General features: G+C 43.4%; 1 protein-coding gene across 1 annotated transcript; it reads left to right on the top strand.

Annotated features, from left to right (window-relative positions):
• Nucleotides 1–13,806: 13,806 nt before the first annotated feature.
• tmem177 (transmembrane protein 177) lies at nucleotides 13,807–17,386 on the top strand (the record flags this gene model as incomplete). Its single annotated transcript, XM_083638740.1, has 2 exons — nucleotides 13,807–14,007; nucleotides 16,300–17,386. The coding sequence occupies 2 exons, from the start codon at nucleotides 13,807–13,809 to the stop codon at nucleotides 17,029–17,031; spliced, it is 933 nt and encodes a 310-aa protein (XP_083494866.1). The 3' UTR covers nucleotides 17,032–17,386.

Raw genomic sequence — 17,386 nt, 5'->3', positions numbered from 1 at the left:
TTGAGCTGATTACAAGGGACAACAACAAATCAATTGGAGAATGAATAGACTAGGCTATCAGAGAGATTTGCAAATGGAGTTGAAGACATCAATGAAGTTTCTCCTCTGGCAGAAACCCTTCATCTATTTTAAGAGCGTGCTTTGGCTGTCCTGCTGGAGGGCAGAAGATTCGCAGGCTGGAGAAAGAAGCTTAGCCTGAGCGGAATCTGTCAAATCTCAAGAACACAGTAGAATCATAGTGCACACATAATGTAACAACAACAGTGACAATGTGTCATGTGGTGTGGACTTGTCTCAACTTGCAAAATTAATCACATTATGGTGCTGTGTGTGTGTGTGTGTGTGTGTGTGTGTGTGTCTGTGAGAGTGTGCATGTGTGAATGTGTCTGTGAGTGTGTGTGTGTGTGTGTGTGTGTGTATGTGTGCGTGTGCGTGTGTCTGTGAGTGTGTGTGTGCATGTGCGCACGTGTGTGTGTGTGTGTGTGTGTGTGTGTGTGCGTGTGTCTGTGAGTGTGTGTGTGTGTGTATGTGTGTGTGCGTGTGTGCGTGTGTGTGTGTGCGTTTGTGCACGCGTGTGTCTGTGAGTGTGTGTGCATGTGTGCATGTGTGTGTGCGTGCGTGTGTGTGTGTGTGTGTGTGTGTGTGTGTGTGTGTGTGTGTGTGTGTGTGTGTGTGTGTGTGTGTGTGCGCGCGCGTGTGTCTGCATGTGTGTGTGTGTGTGTGTGTGTGTGTGTGTGTGTGTGTGTGTGTGTGTGAGATATTCCTTCAACAGAAAAAGTATCAAGATCCTACTGGAGCAAATCAGCTCTCTGTTGTCTCCATGGAAACAGGCAAGAAGTGGTGGAAGTTGTGAATGGGGGGTAGGTAGATCCATTATGGAGAATCAGATTTCCCTTACTATCCTTCTTTAGCCTATCAAAAAGCAGTTTTCTTTTCTATTCTATTCTCTCCTATCCTATTCTATTCTGTTCTATTCCCTCAATCTCAATCTGTACAAAAATAATCCTGGTGCCGTTAGCCTTTGGTTAAGATAGGCTACAGCAGGGCTCTTCAATTGGCCCCCTGTGTGGCCCGCGCTGGAATTGCAAAAACAAACAAAAATATAGCCGCAAGCGGCGAAGCGGGGTCCAAGCTTCCGGTGACTTGGGGGGTATATGTCAGATAGTGCACATTTATTCAGACTTGGTATGTGCACAAGTAAACAAAGTTTGGTTGAGATCCGGTGACCTGACGGTTTCCAAGCAGTACTAGTAGTAGTAGTAGTAGCAGTAGTAGTAGTTTTTTCAGTTTATTTATATTTAGTAGTAGTAGTGTTGGTAGTAGTGGGAGTGGTAGCAATAGTAGCAGCAGAAGTACTAAGAATAGTAGTAGTAGTAGTAGCAGCAGCGGCAGTAGTAGTGGTGGTTGGCTGTTATAGCGCCACCATCTGGTGGATTGGTGTAATTTTTTCCTCTGAGTAGTGGGTGATGTCTTGAAACTATGTAGAAAGGTGGGTGATGTGGGGCGTATGGTTTCTGAGATCCACACACTTTTAGGGCAGGAAAAGAACAAAAGCAAATACACACAAGTTTAGACATTTATCATTTCAAAACGGTTTCACGTATCCAAAATCCTTTAATAACTTTAGGTTGGGGTAGTCCATAGATAACCCAGAAAAAGTTTCGTGTGATTTGGCCAAACAGTCTAGGAGGAGCTCGCAAAAGTAGGTTTTTGATAAAATTCAAAATGGCGGAAAATCTACCACACAGAAATGGGCGTGGCCTAGTGGGTTAGATACATGATGCTCCAGGGAAACCAGTAGATGTGGAATTTTGATTCTACAGCTCGCAGTTCAGAAGTTATGGACCGACAAACGTGAAATTGGCTGTTATAGCGCCACCATCTGGTGGATTGGTGTATTTTTTTTACTCTGAGTAGTGGGTGATGTCGTGAACCTGTGTGGAAAGTTTGGGTGATGGGGGGTGTATGGTTTCTGAGATCCACACACTTTTAGGGCAGGAAAAGAACAAAAGTAAATACACAAAAGTTTAAACATTTATCATTTCAAGACGGTTTCACGTATCCAAATTCTTTCTAAGTTTTTAAATCAGGGAAGTCCAGAGATGACACACAAAAAGTTTGGGCTCATTCGGGCAAATGGCCTAGGACGAGTTCGTTTTTTTTTTTTTTTTTGAGAAAGTCCAAGATGGCGGAAAATCTAGGCACACGCAAATGGGCGTGGCCTATATGGATAGATGCGTATTGATCCAGGGAATACAGCCGAAGTGGAATTTTGATTCTACGCCTCACGGTTCAGAAGATATGGACCATAACGCGAAATGGTCTGTTATAGCGCCACCATCTGGCCGATATGGGTAATTTTTTGTTTCTGAGTAGTGAGGCACATTTACAATCTATGTGCCCAGTCTGGCTACGCTGAGCATTACAGTTTCTGCTGTACATACAGTTTTACCGGAGAAGAAGAAAAAAAATAATCAGAACAGATACAATAGGGATCCACGCACTTCGTGCTTGGACCCCTAAAAATAATAAAATACAGTGCACCTGAATGCAACATGCAAGATACCCGCTGAATATATATATTTATACTATGGTCTGGGTGAATACTCGATTCTGATTGGCTGCAGAGTGTCCATTAAAAAGTGGTAATGTACAGTTGGTAAAGTCGTTCAGCCAAATGGTCTGTTCACCATTCATATCAATGCGCCATAGTTTCAACATTGTTATCAAGAGAGCAGTTTGAGCTCTATACCCCCGTTAAGGGTTAATATGGCACTTTTGTAAGTTGAGGGAAAAAAATTAGTCGGTCAAAGTATTTAAATCACCCCTGTGTGCTCAGTTTATCAAAAATAACTCTTATTTACAATTTTGATTTTAGTTTCGGAGATTTCCCTCCCCTGACAGAAGCCGGCTCTGAGCCATTAAGTGACGCGCGTGCCTCTGCAAGCTGAGCAGGGGCGAGCTGCGCCCTGCGGGGGCGAGCTGCGCCCTGGCAGAATCCCAACTGTAACAAAACTGCCCTCTGAACACGTGTGAGCATCATGTCCCATGTTGCGGTCTGAGCGAGGGGACTATTTTCTCTGCGGTTCTTGAATCATCTCCAAGGTTATAAAAACGAAATTTTGATTGCAAAACACATGAAAATATAAATGAATGGTCTTGTTTTGTTGGCATTAAGTGACCATGGTATAAGCGGGTTAATGCACTTCGAGGTGTCCATTATCACTTTTTAAGGGACTCACTTACATATATCCCTGCACTTTACTTTTATTGCTCGATGATCAATCTTATGAGTATGACTTTATCTTGTATTGCTCAACACAAACCATCAAAACTCTGCTCACCAACCGGAGATTCAGAGTCCACCTGGGACAGAACAAGAGCGCATGGAGAACACAGAAGAATGGGCTCCCGCAGGGGTCAGTTCTAGCTCCAACTCTGTTTAACCTATACACTAACGACCTACCCATCACCAAATCCCGCAAATTCATCTATGCAGATGACATCTGTCTGGCTTTCCAAGCACCAGACTTTGGTTCACTGGAACACATGCTCAATGAAGACCTCACCAAACTGGACCAGTACTGCAGAACCTGGCGCCTAAAACCAAGCCCAGCAAAAACCATTTCCAGTGTGTTCCACCTCCACAATGCAGAAGCTGCTAGAGAACTGAACATCCACCTGAGCGGACTTAAGCTGAAGCACGCCCCCACCCCAACTTAGAACCTGGGTGACCATGTGGGATACTAAAACCTCTAACCGTCAGCTAGAGCAGTGTTTCCCAAACTATGGGTCGGGACCCAATTTGGGTCGTGGACTCGTGGGGTGTGGGTCGCCAACTGGTCGTCATGGCAACTCATTACCGTATGTTTTTTGTGAGTTTGGGTCCCAGGGAGACACAAAATGTATCTTTTGGGTCCCAAGATGAAAAGGTTTGCCAACCCCTGAGGTAGAGGACAAGCCCCCACCCACCCCCTCTCTGCCAAAAGGTCCATGCTACACTCACCTCCATATAGTGACTTCCCATTCCATGTCATCTAGAAATACTTGCTTCTCTCTGTCTGTTTTATAGTTTTTCCTCTCCACACACTGTCACCATTTCTCTCAGAAAATTGACGAAGGGACAGAAAATGGAAAGCTATTCTTCCAATAATCCTCTCCCAAAATACACACACTGCAACAAGCAGCTTAGGAGCAAGGTGTGTGTGCGTGCGTGCATGCATGTGCGTGCATGTGCGTGCATGCGTGTGTGCGTGTGTGCATGCGTGTGTGCGCGCACATACACATACACACACACACACACACACACACACACACACACACACACACACACACATGTGTTTACACAAGCAGGCATGTGTGCAGTGTGTGTTAGTGCATCATTACCGTTTCCTCAGACGTCACTGGTGCTTAGTGATCCATGGTGTTGAATGGCGATTCGATTTCTCAAGGTGGCCTTAATAAAAGCTGTGACCTTTTGACTCACTTTAACGGAACTAAAAACCAATTCATATCATCTGGTCCGGGACAGCTTGATCAGAAATTATTCACATGAAATTGGTTTAGTGAAATATAGGAAACCTTTAAGGCCATACATGGCTCCGTCTAACTCTTCACCAAGTGCTAGTAGTTTAGCCAAAGGTATATGATGCGCCACCAAAGGATGTCAGACCAGCCTATTTCCACCCAGATACTCTTGCCTGAATACCATCATCAACTTACAAATGTTACCTGTTTCCAAATACACTATTGTCCCATTTTTGTCTTTCACTCTTTGTTTTCAAAAGGAAAATTCAGGAAAGGGGTCATTTTCAAGATGGCGTCTGTGATGGCTATCTCAACTATTCAACCTATAAAGGTGGTTTTGGTGTCTACCTCTAGGTTTTATGGCTCAAGGAATACAACTGAATCAGTGAAATGACCATCAGTTAATTGATTATTGACAAATCCAAGATGGCGTCCCAAGAGGGGGCCCCAAATTCAGGTGAATAGGGTAAATTTCTTAACTAATAGATATCATCATGAAACTTCCGCAGTTGATTACTGAGATTAAGGCAATATTTTTTGGATTACAAGTTTTCTGAAATGTTATGTTTAAATATGCACATTTTCAGAAAACTAACCCATTAGGCCAGTCAATGTATGGGGAAAAAGAGCACCGAAACCTGAACAAATTGATACAAAAGGTTGGTGTATATTCTGGTACGATTGGGCATGTTAAATAACATGCTAAAAATCTAGGAAAATCTAAATTCTGGAAAGGGGTCATTTTCAAAATGATTGAATAGTAAAATGAGATATAGATATTTTAAGCTCCCGGCCATCTTGAAAATGACCCCTTTCCGGAATGTTCCTTTTGGTAGACTTTTAGTATGTTATTTGCCCAATGGTAACAGAATCCATAGAAAACCTTTTGTATCAATTTGTTCTCAGGTGTTTTTTCTCTCTCACACATTTACTGGCCTAATAAGCCCCAGCCTCAGCAATGCCATTAAAATGTAATAATGGCTCAGAGGCGTTTCGACACGTAGCAAGCTCCTCAAAGGAACACACGTCATTGCAGCTCAGCAGCCGCACGCATGCTCGCTCTTTCTCTCCTTCTATAATCAATGTGTGATTGTGTGTGTGTGTGTGTGTGTGTATGTGTGTGTGTGTGTGTGTATTATTTGTATGCACGCACGCACGCACACACACACACACGCATGCGCGCACACACACACACACGCACGTGCACGCACGCGCACACACACACACACACACACACACACACACACACACACACACACACACACACACACACACACACACACACACACACACACACACACACACACACACACACACACATAGACGGATTATGACATGACAGGCCCCTGGGCTTGGAAGCATAAAAGGGCCCCCCCTCATAGCACACATGGTAACTAAGAGATACATTCACCTGCATATCAACAGCATTTACAGCACAGCCACCTGAACACACAAAGACAACAGCACAGAAATAAATTCCTGTATCTCAGCAGATTCCAAAATTTACTTCTTTGTCCACCAGCCAAATGAATGTTCAAATTTTACCAGCCACTCAATAAATTATCATTGGGGTTTTTTTTGGCTGGTGAGTGAAGCAAATCTACCAGTAACTTGCATATCGTCGCAGGACCTAAAATATAAATTTTTTCCACATTTTTATTTTTTGTCATGAATCAACGCCATGGTCATCCTTCACGTCTCTGCGTGGGTTTTACAAAATGCAACCAATGGAAAAGCATTAAAACGATCTTGTGAGTAATTGCATTCGTAACAGCATTCGCCCTCAATCTATGACTCAAACCTTGAAATTCCTCCCCTACCTCCATCTGAACCCCCCCAGGCAGGACTCGATACCCGGAAAAGACACACGGACGGACGCGCTGTGTATTTCTGATATAATTTTGTTTAATCCAGGCTTCCTCTGACGTAAATAGATCAATAAAATGTTTTCGAGTTATCCCTAGGCTGCAAACTTGTTTAAACATGCAAATCAAAGTGGTTTCTCATGAGAATAATGTAACGTTAACATAATATTAGTGTAAGGAAGTTTGTGTGCTTGCCTTGTGTGAAGTTTGCTGGATCTTAGGTAAGGGCTCACGGGCAGTGATCGATTAGAACCACAAAGATGTCTCTCAAGCTTTAATGAAGTATCACAGGCAGAAAGTAAGGCAGAAGCAACATACAGAGTAGCTTACAGATTGCAGAAAGGGAAACAGGACCATACATATCATAACAGAACAACACCTTTATACCCCCCCACATTCGAGGTATGACATCGTTGGTGATGTAACAACGTCTGGGGAGGTATGACATCATCGATGACCTCACAAAGTCACGTCTGTCACAGGGGAAACTCTGACATCACCGATGACCTCTCAAGATGAACTCTGACATCATCACGGTGACATCATCATTGCCTCGTGGGCTCCTTGGTTGGTGGGCGTCAATTGCCCCAAGAACAGGCCTGATGGTGGGCCATTATGGAGCATTTTCTACAATTAGTCAGACTCTTCTCATCCCCATGACAAAGCCCCTCTGTCAGCCATGGAAGAGTGGGAATCCCACTGCTCGTGCTTTGCGCGCCCCCGCGGTTGGAGCTTTGCGGCTCGTGCCCATGCGCTCCAGAGGGGAGGCGGGCGATGCGCGGGTGCCTCCAACTCGGACTGATAACATAAACATTCAAGATATCCAAGATATTAATAATGTAATGAAACATCCAGCGGGAAACTGACTAGAATTAAGACATGTGCCAACTTTGACGACGTGGTATTTTAAGAGCAAACAGTGTTTTTTTTTACTTGCTGAAAAGATTTACAGCACAGGTACACTCAATTAAAGCCAAAAGCACAATAACCCTCTAATTGTTCATAAATATATGGAACATTTTGTCAAAAATAAAGGTTTGGGGCCGTGAGGGATCATTTGGTCCCAGGCTCGGGCAAGATACACGGTGGGAAAAAAGAACAAAAGGCCAGCACTCAAAAAAGTCCTTTCGGTTTTTTAATACTTAGCTTGTACCCACTTTGAAGTGTGCTCGCTACTGCTGTTGTTTTATAAGATACACGGTGGCCCTGTGAAGAGGCTCTGGGTTATGGGCCCCCTGAGCTCTTGGGCCCCTGGGCCTGTTCTGTAATACAGCCCTGCACTCCATTATCCCTTTTTTCAATTAAAACCTCAACACTGTGAATGGCTATTTAATACTATCAAATATATCAACCTTCTTTAAGGATGCTTTGAAGGCTTGGTTGAGTTTCCAGTATTACCGTCCAGATAACCTAGAAGATATCCAAAATCAGGTCATATGGATGAACTCACAATTGTTAATAGATGGAAAACCATTTTTATGGGAAACACTTCTAAGAGTCATTTGCATAAATTATACTAGATGGCACAGGTGACTTTCTTTCACACAAACAATTTTGCTGTATATGTATGGTCAGATTTGTGATGTGTTTACTTTTAATCAACTGCTTTCAGCTATCCAAATGAATTGGAAACGGAAATTAAACAGTTTGGCTGCAAACAGCAAGTCTGTGCACCTATAGTCTCACAAATGGCTACTGTTCCTCTTGGGAAGATGAATTTAATACTTTGATACCTTGGAAAGAATTTTTCAGAACAATTTATAAAACAACAATTGATTCCTATTCCAGAATCTTTCAATTGAAGATATTTTATAAAATGATCACTACTAAAAAAAACAGATTTAATATTGAACAATCATCACTATGTAGATTCTGTAGTGAGGAAGAGGAAGATCAGTTGCATTTCCTTTTTTTTTTTTTTTTTTTACTTTTTTATCAAAGTCCAGAGGCTGCTTGGGATTTGTTTTGAATTTGCATCCACATTTAAATTGTGTTGGGCATTCTGGAGGAAAACAGCCTCCAGATAGATAGTAAACACAATTGTTCTGTTGGGTAAAAAATTCAATTTTAAAGCTCAAACCCAAACAGACTTGAATTTTATGTTTCTTTCAAAATGTAGTGAGAAGCAAATTTCTTTTGGACAAGATTATGGCTACAGGCAGTTGCAGGGTAACCTGACTCTGCCAGATGGGGGCGGTATTGTTTTCACAACATTGGCAGAGTCAGGTTAGTTGCAGTAGTAGTTATATTTACAGTCTATGGGTGGAACACGACATGAAGTGGGATAAAAAAAAAAAAAACGATTTTCAGACGGCAGCCCGTCTTTATTGTCACACAACACACTACAACACATGCATGCGGCCACTACACACACTCATGCTGATGGTGGCCGGTGAAATATGTCCTCTGCATTTGACCCATCCAGGCTTGTCCTTTCCTCCAGGGGGCAGGCCAGGAGCAGTGGTCGCTTTCTCGTACAGCGCCCGGGGACCAACTTCGGATGTTGTCGTCACTGGTCGGGTGACGATGACGATCTGATCTTCTGCATGTTTTTAGTGGGGGGGTTATATACGGAGGAACCCCCTGGGGGAGCACGGGGAGAACATGCAAACTCCACACAGACAGAAAGGCCCTTACGACGAGATACCCCACCTGGGCAGTAGGCACTGAAGATATGGGGGGGAACAACCACAGCGCCCATAGTGTCTCAGGACCTTCTGACTGTGAGGCGACAGCTCTACCACTGAGCCATCGTGCCCCTAGAGGAGAGGATCCAGTGAGGAGTGGGACAAACACTAATTATTGTTGAAGGGATCCTACCAAACTAAAGTGTATTTCATCATTGTATTTTTATTCATTCATACATTTTTGTATATTTTGAGTTATCTTATTTCTAGTTTTTTTCATTTTCTTTTGTTGGTGTGAGGATGTCTCGTGCTGTCATATTGTTGTAGTCTGTTAATATAAGTGTAGTGTAGTCTTTGTGCCTGTAAAAGATGAAAAATAATCTCTGCACGCACGCGCGCGCACACACACACACACACACACACACACACACACACACACACACACACACACACACACACACACACACACACACACACACACACACACACACACACACACACACACACACACACACACACACACACACACACGTTGTTCTTGTGCTGCAGGAAACCGCCCCCTGGCGGCAGGTTAAGTAATTTTCTGAAATTGCAAAACTACCAAAACAAAAACACAAAAAGCCTCAAAAAGCCAACTCTCCTGTAATTTTGTCACGTGGGTTTGGCCCATGGTTTTCCACCTCCACGGCTACTTGACTTATGAGCTCAGCCAAAGAGCGTGGAAGGAAAGAGCCGACAACCTTATGCATTTTTGGAAACAGGCGCTAGAGTTGCTGCGGTAGCGTCAAAGCAGCACCGCCGCCATATTGGCCCCTGAAGTCGGTCTCCCTTGCGTCAACAACAGCAGCACAATGCAGACAGAGAGGACACACAAGGAATTTCACTGTTTAACATACTATAAATAAAATATGGAAGCTGGATCAGTGGTTCCTAAACTAGGGTACCTATATACCCCTATGGGTAGGCTACATGTCAGTAGTACAGGGGGTAGCCTACTTGGAAAATGGAAAAATGTATGAATAAATCTTTAAAATAAATGAAATGTTAAATCTGGTCAGGAGGCACTAATTGCAACTCTTTCACTCCATTTCTTATTTTGTAATGTTATTAAGGTTGTATTCTTCGAAAGGTGGGTAGGAATCAGCTGCGTGATGTCACGACACCACAAATCCCCCGGAAGTGCAGCAGTTAACTAGTATGAGTTGTGCCAAACAAACGTTCATATCTCAAAAACTATGCATGACATCGCTTATATGGTAAATGGCCTGCATTTATATCGCGCTTTTATCCAAAGCGCTTTACAATCAGTAGACTACATTCGCCCATTCATACACCGATGGCGGCAGGTTACCACGCAGGGTGCTGGCACAACATCAGGAGCAATTTGGGGTTCAGTATCTTGCCCAAGGACACTTCGACATGCAGACTGGAGGAGCCGGGAATCGAACCACCGACCACTTTCATCCAAAGCGATCAGTGATGACCCGCTCTACCTCCTGAGCTACAGCCGCTTATATTTTGACATAGCCTAAGTAGCTCAAGAGTGTGATGTATAATATATGCATGCATGTCGTGTTAAAGTTGTGTGAACTGTGGCCGTTTTTTAAAATGTAAACAACATAGCCAGGGCTAGAGTGAGCACTCAAGGCTCGCTCCATAGGGTCCCATTGCCCTTTTTCGGTAACGCTTTAGAATACAGCCCACAAATTACCCTGTTAGCCTACACTCAGGGTAACAAGATGTGTACCTGCAGGGTAAGTACAGGGTACAAAATCTGTACGTACTACAGGGTAAGTATACGGGGTACCACACAGGCATTCTAGAGCAGGTAAATAGACGGTAAGGCAGGTTAATTCAGATGTGCGTTTATTGCAGTTTTCTAAGCACAATGTTGGAGTTGGGAAAGGGGGTAGGCCTACTTGGATTCAGAAATCAGGGAAAGGGCATACCGAAGCCAAAAAAGTTTGAGAACCACTGAACTAGATCCAATAAGCTTCAAACATTGACGTCACATGGAAGATTTATAATCTCAAATTAGAATCACAAACTTTTCTATCCAGGTTCAGTCTCTCCATGCCTATATGTCCGCTACATTTTTACATACATTTTACATTTACTTGAATGTTTGTTATGAGTAGATTTATACATGATTGCATTGCATTGATTCTAAGTTGATATTTTTGTTTTTTTTCGATTATAGAAAATGGTCTGGATATACTGCTATAATTTTTTTTACAGCAACTGTAATGCAGCTTTATATAAGGACATTTGGAGCCAAGCTTTCATCAATAAATGTATGTTTTATAAAAATAAAAAAAATCAGTAAATTACATTTGTAAATCTAAACCCATGATTTAAAAGTGCTGTATTTGTTATTTAATAAATTAAATTCAGAATGAATGTTTACAAACATGTTTTAGCCTCATGTTTCTGCATGGATGCTTTCATAGATTGAATAAATAAATAAGTAAATAGTTAGATTAGTATGCATATTATATTGCTTCATTGTTCAACTGGCAGAGCCAGAGGTAGTTTTGTATGCGGGATGTTATGTTTTACTGGATGCTGGTTTTATCATAGACAGACAGGTAGGTAGTGGGGGCCAAGATGGCGGAGGCGTAGCTCTGCTGCTGCGCGCTGGAGCTATCGCTTCTTATCAATATTGTATCAATATTCTTTGGCTCAGCTGTCCTTGCAGTGGTCGTGAACATGTGAGTTATCAGACGTTTGATCGCTTGTCGACTACTACACACAGTAGCTAAACGTGTTTGTAGCGTTATTGTTATTTGCAGACAGTGATATAAAGCAGGTCGTCCATTGTGTAACATTAGGCTACCTCCATAACGTCAAACCTTTATAACCTAGCTAGCTTTAGCTAGTAACCTAGTAGCTAGTAGTCTGGGCACCTTCCACCCCGCTTTTTGTCATGGGGGCGTAAACCAAGGAAACAGGAAACAACACCGGATTAACGCGGCGAGGCTAGAGCCTGAAAATAACAACAACACAAGTTGTATATAGTAGCGTTAGCACATTTCTAGTCACTGCCGAGGAAGGTTTCTGGAGAGCAAAAGACAATGGAGTACTCGCCATGTGAAATCTTATGATCAATGTCCATGTCTTTCCCAGCACAGGCAGCAGACATGCTTCAACTGTTTGTACTTGATCCTCCATTATCGATAACAGCGGACAGACAACTAGCGTTATAACTATTCCATCAACTGGCTATTTGTTTGAAAAGTAAAGCTTCTGTATTGGCTTAAAATATGTTATATTGTGAATCCGTGATGTTTCTACAAGAACTTCTTCAAAAACTTCGTTCGGTACGTCCATCTTTTGTTTTGTTGTTTGCCGTTTTATTTTCTTATTCGTTGTGTCTAATTGTCAAGTTAACGAGCTATTTCCGCTGTTGTTTCCTGTCTAGGGCGGGCTCTAGGCCGGAAACAGGCAGGGTGACAAAATCACTTGTGAACGGAGGCCAGGGTCTTTCTCGCCGAGAAGAGCCTGGTGACGCGAGGTTAAGTAGCTAGCGACTTGTTGTCTTCTCACTCCCAGTGCCACGAATGAACCGCACTCACTATGTTCCTGACAAGTTGCCGTCTTAAATGTTTTGGCTAGGCCTAGGGTAAAGGTGAAAGAGTAGACGTTTAACTACATCTTAAAATACATCTTCTGGGGCATATGGCAAAAGTAAAACAAATCTTGTTGTACATAATGGTGCATATTTGTGATACCTACGGCTGTTTACAATGCATAACGTTTATGCATTGTTTAAATGTGTATTAAGTATTTACTACTTGGTCTAAAACATGGCTATGCTACCCTACTACATGTGTGGACTGGAACTTAAATAAATAAATAATAATAACATGTATTATCTGGCTGATTTAACCTCACCATCATCTAAATTTGAATAAATGACTATGAAATGTCATGGCAGACTAGCTAGTTACAGGTGTACCACTGCACATTATGGCCTAGTGGTTAGAGACACCGACCCTCAGTTGGACAGAGTACACGTTCAAACCCCACACCCTGTGTCCATGAGCAAGACACTGAAACCCTATCAGTTCTAAGGGCACTATTAGCTGAGCTGTGACCTCCTTGAAGGGGGGGGGGGGGGGGGGGGGGCAGGCAAAATAGTTAAAATGTTGTTATTAAGAAATCACCCTATTATGACCTCTGCAGGCCTAATGCTATACTCATTAACAGGGCGTTCACACCATACGCTGAAGCAATGCTCAACCTACGCTCAATGCTGAGCTGAGCCCACAAGTTTCATTTTGGCGTCCTCGTTCACACCAGCCGTGCATGTGCCTTGCTCAAGCCATGCTCAAGCTGCGCTTAAAGTCCCTGGAAACCAGATTTTTATTTTATTTTTTTTATTTAGCATTTTGAGTTCATCACATCACAGGAACCTATGTTAATAAGCCACCAGCCAAATTTGAACGATGATGAACGTCGCAAAGTATATAAATTTAGGTTTGACAGTCATGGCAAAAGTCATGAGAATCCATTATATTTTAGAGTGTATTTTCTCCCGCGGACTGTGTGGGCGTGTCCCGTCTGCAGCAGGTCTTTTCCTCTCTCTCTCTCTCTCTCTCTCTCTCTCTCTCTCTCTCTCTCTCTCTCTCTCTCATGAGAGAGAGAGCGTGAGCTCAGCTTCAGTTCTGCTTATGTTAAGCGCCTGGTGTGAAAGGCTGTCTGTCACCTTCACAGATGCCACCTACTGAAGTCCACAGCACCTGCCAGACACAAATTCAGTCTGCATACAAGAGCAAAAACACAACATGACGTTTCCCTTCCTGAAGTATGCCGTACTTCTCCAGAAGTACCGCACACCGCTGCTCATCACCAGCTGCGGCGGGGTCTTTGCCGCGAACATGTTCTACCACGTCTTCCCCGACCAGTCCTACCGACAGCTGTACCAGGCCTGGCACAGAGGAGAGCCAGTCGCCCTGTCTGACAAGCTGGATGCTGTCTTCCAGCAGGTAGGTGTGTGTGTGTGTGTGTGTGTGTGTGTGTGTGTGTGTGTGTGTGTGTGTGTGTGTGTGTGTGTGTGTGTGTGTGTGTGTGTGTGTGTGTGTGTGTGTGTGTGTGTGTGTGTGTGTGTGTGTGTGGGTGTGTGTGAGTGTGATACTGTAGTAGCAGTAGTGTAATAGTTTTGAAGTTTTATTTCTGCTATTATTTTCCCTGTTCTCCCCCTTGCTTCAAGGTTACATTTTATATCTGCAAAAAAGGTAAATTTAATTTCTAAAACTAATTATATACAGATGTTGCAGATGGATAAAACCCAGAAGGACTTATACCCTGTTCAAGACAACTCGGACTGCCGGAAAAAATGGGTTCCGACCTGTAAAAAGTGAATTGAACGTTCAGGCCGGAATTACAGCTTGGAAATTCGGGTATCATTCAGAGCTCCGCTTTGTCCCAGTTGGCTCACAGCCACATCAAAATGGCGACTTGTATCGTTAATGGTAATCACATAATTATTATAAAGATGTTTGTTGACATTTTAACACACAATTTGATGTCTTAATTATGTAATGTTAACGTTTAATATGTGTTTGTGTCATCTGTGTTTCACTCTGTGTGAAATTCAGCATTCAGCATGTTCGGTTAGCATTGTTAGCTAGTAGGTAGCTACAATGCTAACACGGGTTGCTATTGCAATCATTTGTTTTTTCCCCCCGAGTGGGAGGTGCAGCGTGAACGCAAATCTGTCCAGGCTGGAGGTTCCGTCTTGAAACTTACAGCGGTCCGAGTTGTCTTGAATGTGGTATTAGACTTTCTTTGAAATTTGGTTCTTTGACATGCTGTGTATTATTATAAAAACTATAAATATTGTGCGCTCATTTCTAGCTCCAAGCGTTTTACATGCTTCACACGTGCGCAGTTGGGCAATTGTGCACCTCTCTGCCTTATTATATAGTAGTGAGATATAATATAGTCTTACAATTAAGCAATATTTGGAGAGGGACTGCTATATTGTAGTTATTGGCACTGGCGTGTTGTGGTTATAAACAACATTTACAAAATGTTTGGAATACTGTAGTATCAAATGTTAAACAAAGGCTTGCACCTTGGGTTTAACACGTTCACTGCCAATGACGTGTTAACACGTCAAAAAAAATCCAACGGTTGACTGCCAATGACGTGTTAACACGTCAAAAAAAAGATTTATTTATTTTTGACCGTGGGATGTGCATCTAACCCTTTTACATCTCTTATATAAATATTGGAGCCACCGAACGTGTACAACCCATTCCACCGACCCACTAAGTGGCGACAGTGCTCTCCACACTAGAGGAAGGCAAGCAAAAAGCAGTGTGAGGAAGCCATTCTCATGAAAATGGATTGGCGAAAACGCTTTCGTTTTCGCGCTGGTTGCTGGCGGTGCGGGATTGCAAATTTGCATAATAGATTACGGGTGGAACACACTTTGAAACACGCAGCATAAATAAGACCAGAATCGCAAAAGCTTCATCAAAGCTCTCAACCCAAACCCCAAGAAACGAGCGAGCCCATCCAGACTTGCCCAGCGGCCGCCAGCAGACAGGAGCAGCAGCAAAGCAGTGAGCCTGGTGACGCGAGGTTACAGCAGCAGCAGAAACAAGCTTGTGACACGCCCGCTGCAGCCAAGAAGAACACACACGGAGGGAGGAGTTTGAAGGAGAGGGGTGTTTCCTGCTGTTATGGAGGAAATTACTGTTCAAAACTATTGTTTAGATGTCTGACGTCTTACTGATGCCAAAAATGAATGGTTAAAGTGACTGTTCTATCGAATTTCACAAAAAGCTATTTATCTCAGCTTAAATTTTCAGACGCTGAAACCATGCTGTATTCAAGTGCTAATGCCTACATAACTACTAACTCTACAAACTAACTCTTTTAGACAGAGAAAGCACACATTCTATTAGTTCTTTTGAGATACTTTGTGTTCACAAAATCTTAGCAGAAAAGAATCCTCGGGTCTTGAAAGATGAGCCAGAATCCTCAAAAAAACCCTCTGGCAGAAGCTACCTACAGTAAAAAAAAAACGGCTGGCAGTGAATGTGTTAATATGATTTAATGGTTTTATTTTAGCCCTTCACCAACAAAAACATATTCACCATTTGCTAAGCAGTAAACATCATCTATGCTTAATTTCATTCATACTCAAAAAAGGACTGATACTGTTTGAGTTATGGGATACAAGTTTGTCTAATGCAGGTATAAGGACTCATTGAAATGAACATTGTATAAAATCCAATATCAACTATTGTTATTGCTATTATTTGTAGGTGTTGAAGGACTATGGCATCAGCTCGCCCAACAGATTCTCTACTTTCGCCTCCTTCGGCTTCCATCCGGTCGGTGCTGGTATCCCATGGCTCCCTGCAGGAGCCCAGATCGGCATCCCAGCCAACTTCAACAGCACGGCTGAAGACCCGGGCGGAATCACCAACCGCACCATTTTCATCAATGGCAAAGTGGTGGAGTGGGAGAGCGATTCCGGCACCACTCTGAAGGAGGCGCTGTTGTTCTCCCCCGAGGCGCAGAAGTTCGCCATAGCGCGAGAGGTGGCCCGCTTGGACTCCGGAGGCGTGATTTTGAGCGCCACCGTGGCCCCGGTCTGTCTGGGCGGAGTTTGGGTGTACAGCGCGTTTCTGAAGCAGGTGTTCGGGCTCCACCTCGGGCCTCCTCTGCTCCGCGGGGCCACCAGTGCTGTGGCGCTGGGGCTCGGCGCTGTGTCCTACGTCCTCAGCATGGACGCCGTCAGCCAGTGGAGGGACTACAGCTCAGACCGGCGTGCAGCGCGAGTGTCCAGCTCTTACGCCAGGGGAGGGGTGGAGTTCTACGATAAGATCCTGTCCAGGAACAAGACACTGCGCTGTCTGATGGGGCAGAAGGGAGAGGAGATGTACGCGCCCAGCGGGAACCTGTTCCCCGCTCACCTGCTGCAGCTGAAACACGCACCCTACACATCCAGGAGGGACGGCATCCTCACTCTGCTCAAACGGGACAACGCATGAAAGCTGCTCCCCACTTGATAATTGAATCATCTGAACTTGTCTGGTTTGAGTTCAATCTTGAAAAGACAATTGAATTGTTACGGCTGCGGGAGAGAAGTCTTTGAGAAGTCGGCCAACGATTGAAGAAGATAAGCTTTTTCAAGGCTGACGTCATGATAAAGGTGTAAACATTGTCCAACATTAACTCAACTTTTCTTTTTTTAATTGAAGTATGTCACCCTACCTTTTTTCAATGTTATTTTGTTGATAATTTATTGTTTATAATTCATCATGAAGGGCAACAGATTTCAAATGACAAGACAGCATTTTGAAGCATTATGTATCTCAAAAAGTTACCAGCCAGTGTGACTTATTT

Source organism: Poromitra crassiceps (genome assembly GCF_964638095.1).
Source record: "Poromitra crassiceps genome assembly, chromosome: 6".
In the NCBI taxonomy this organism is placed as follows: Eukaryota; Metazoa; Chordata; class Actinopteri; order Beryciformes; family Melamphaidae; genus Poromitra; species Poromitra crassiceps.
The sequence above is the reverse complement of the archived record's forward strand: the minus strand, read 5'-3'. Positions and strand labels throughout refer to the sequence as shown.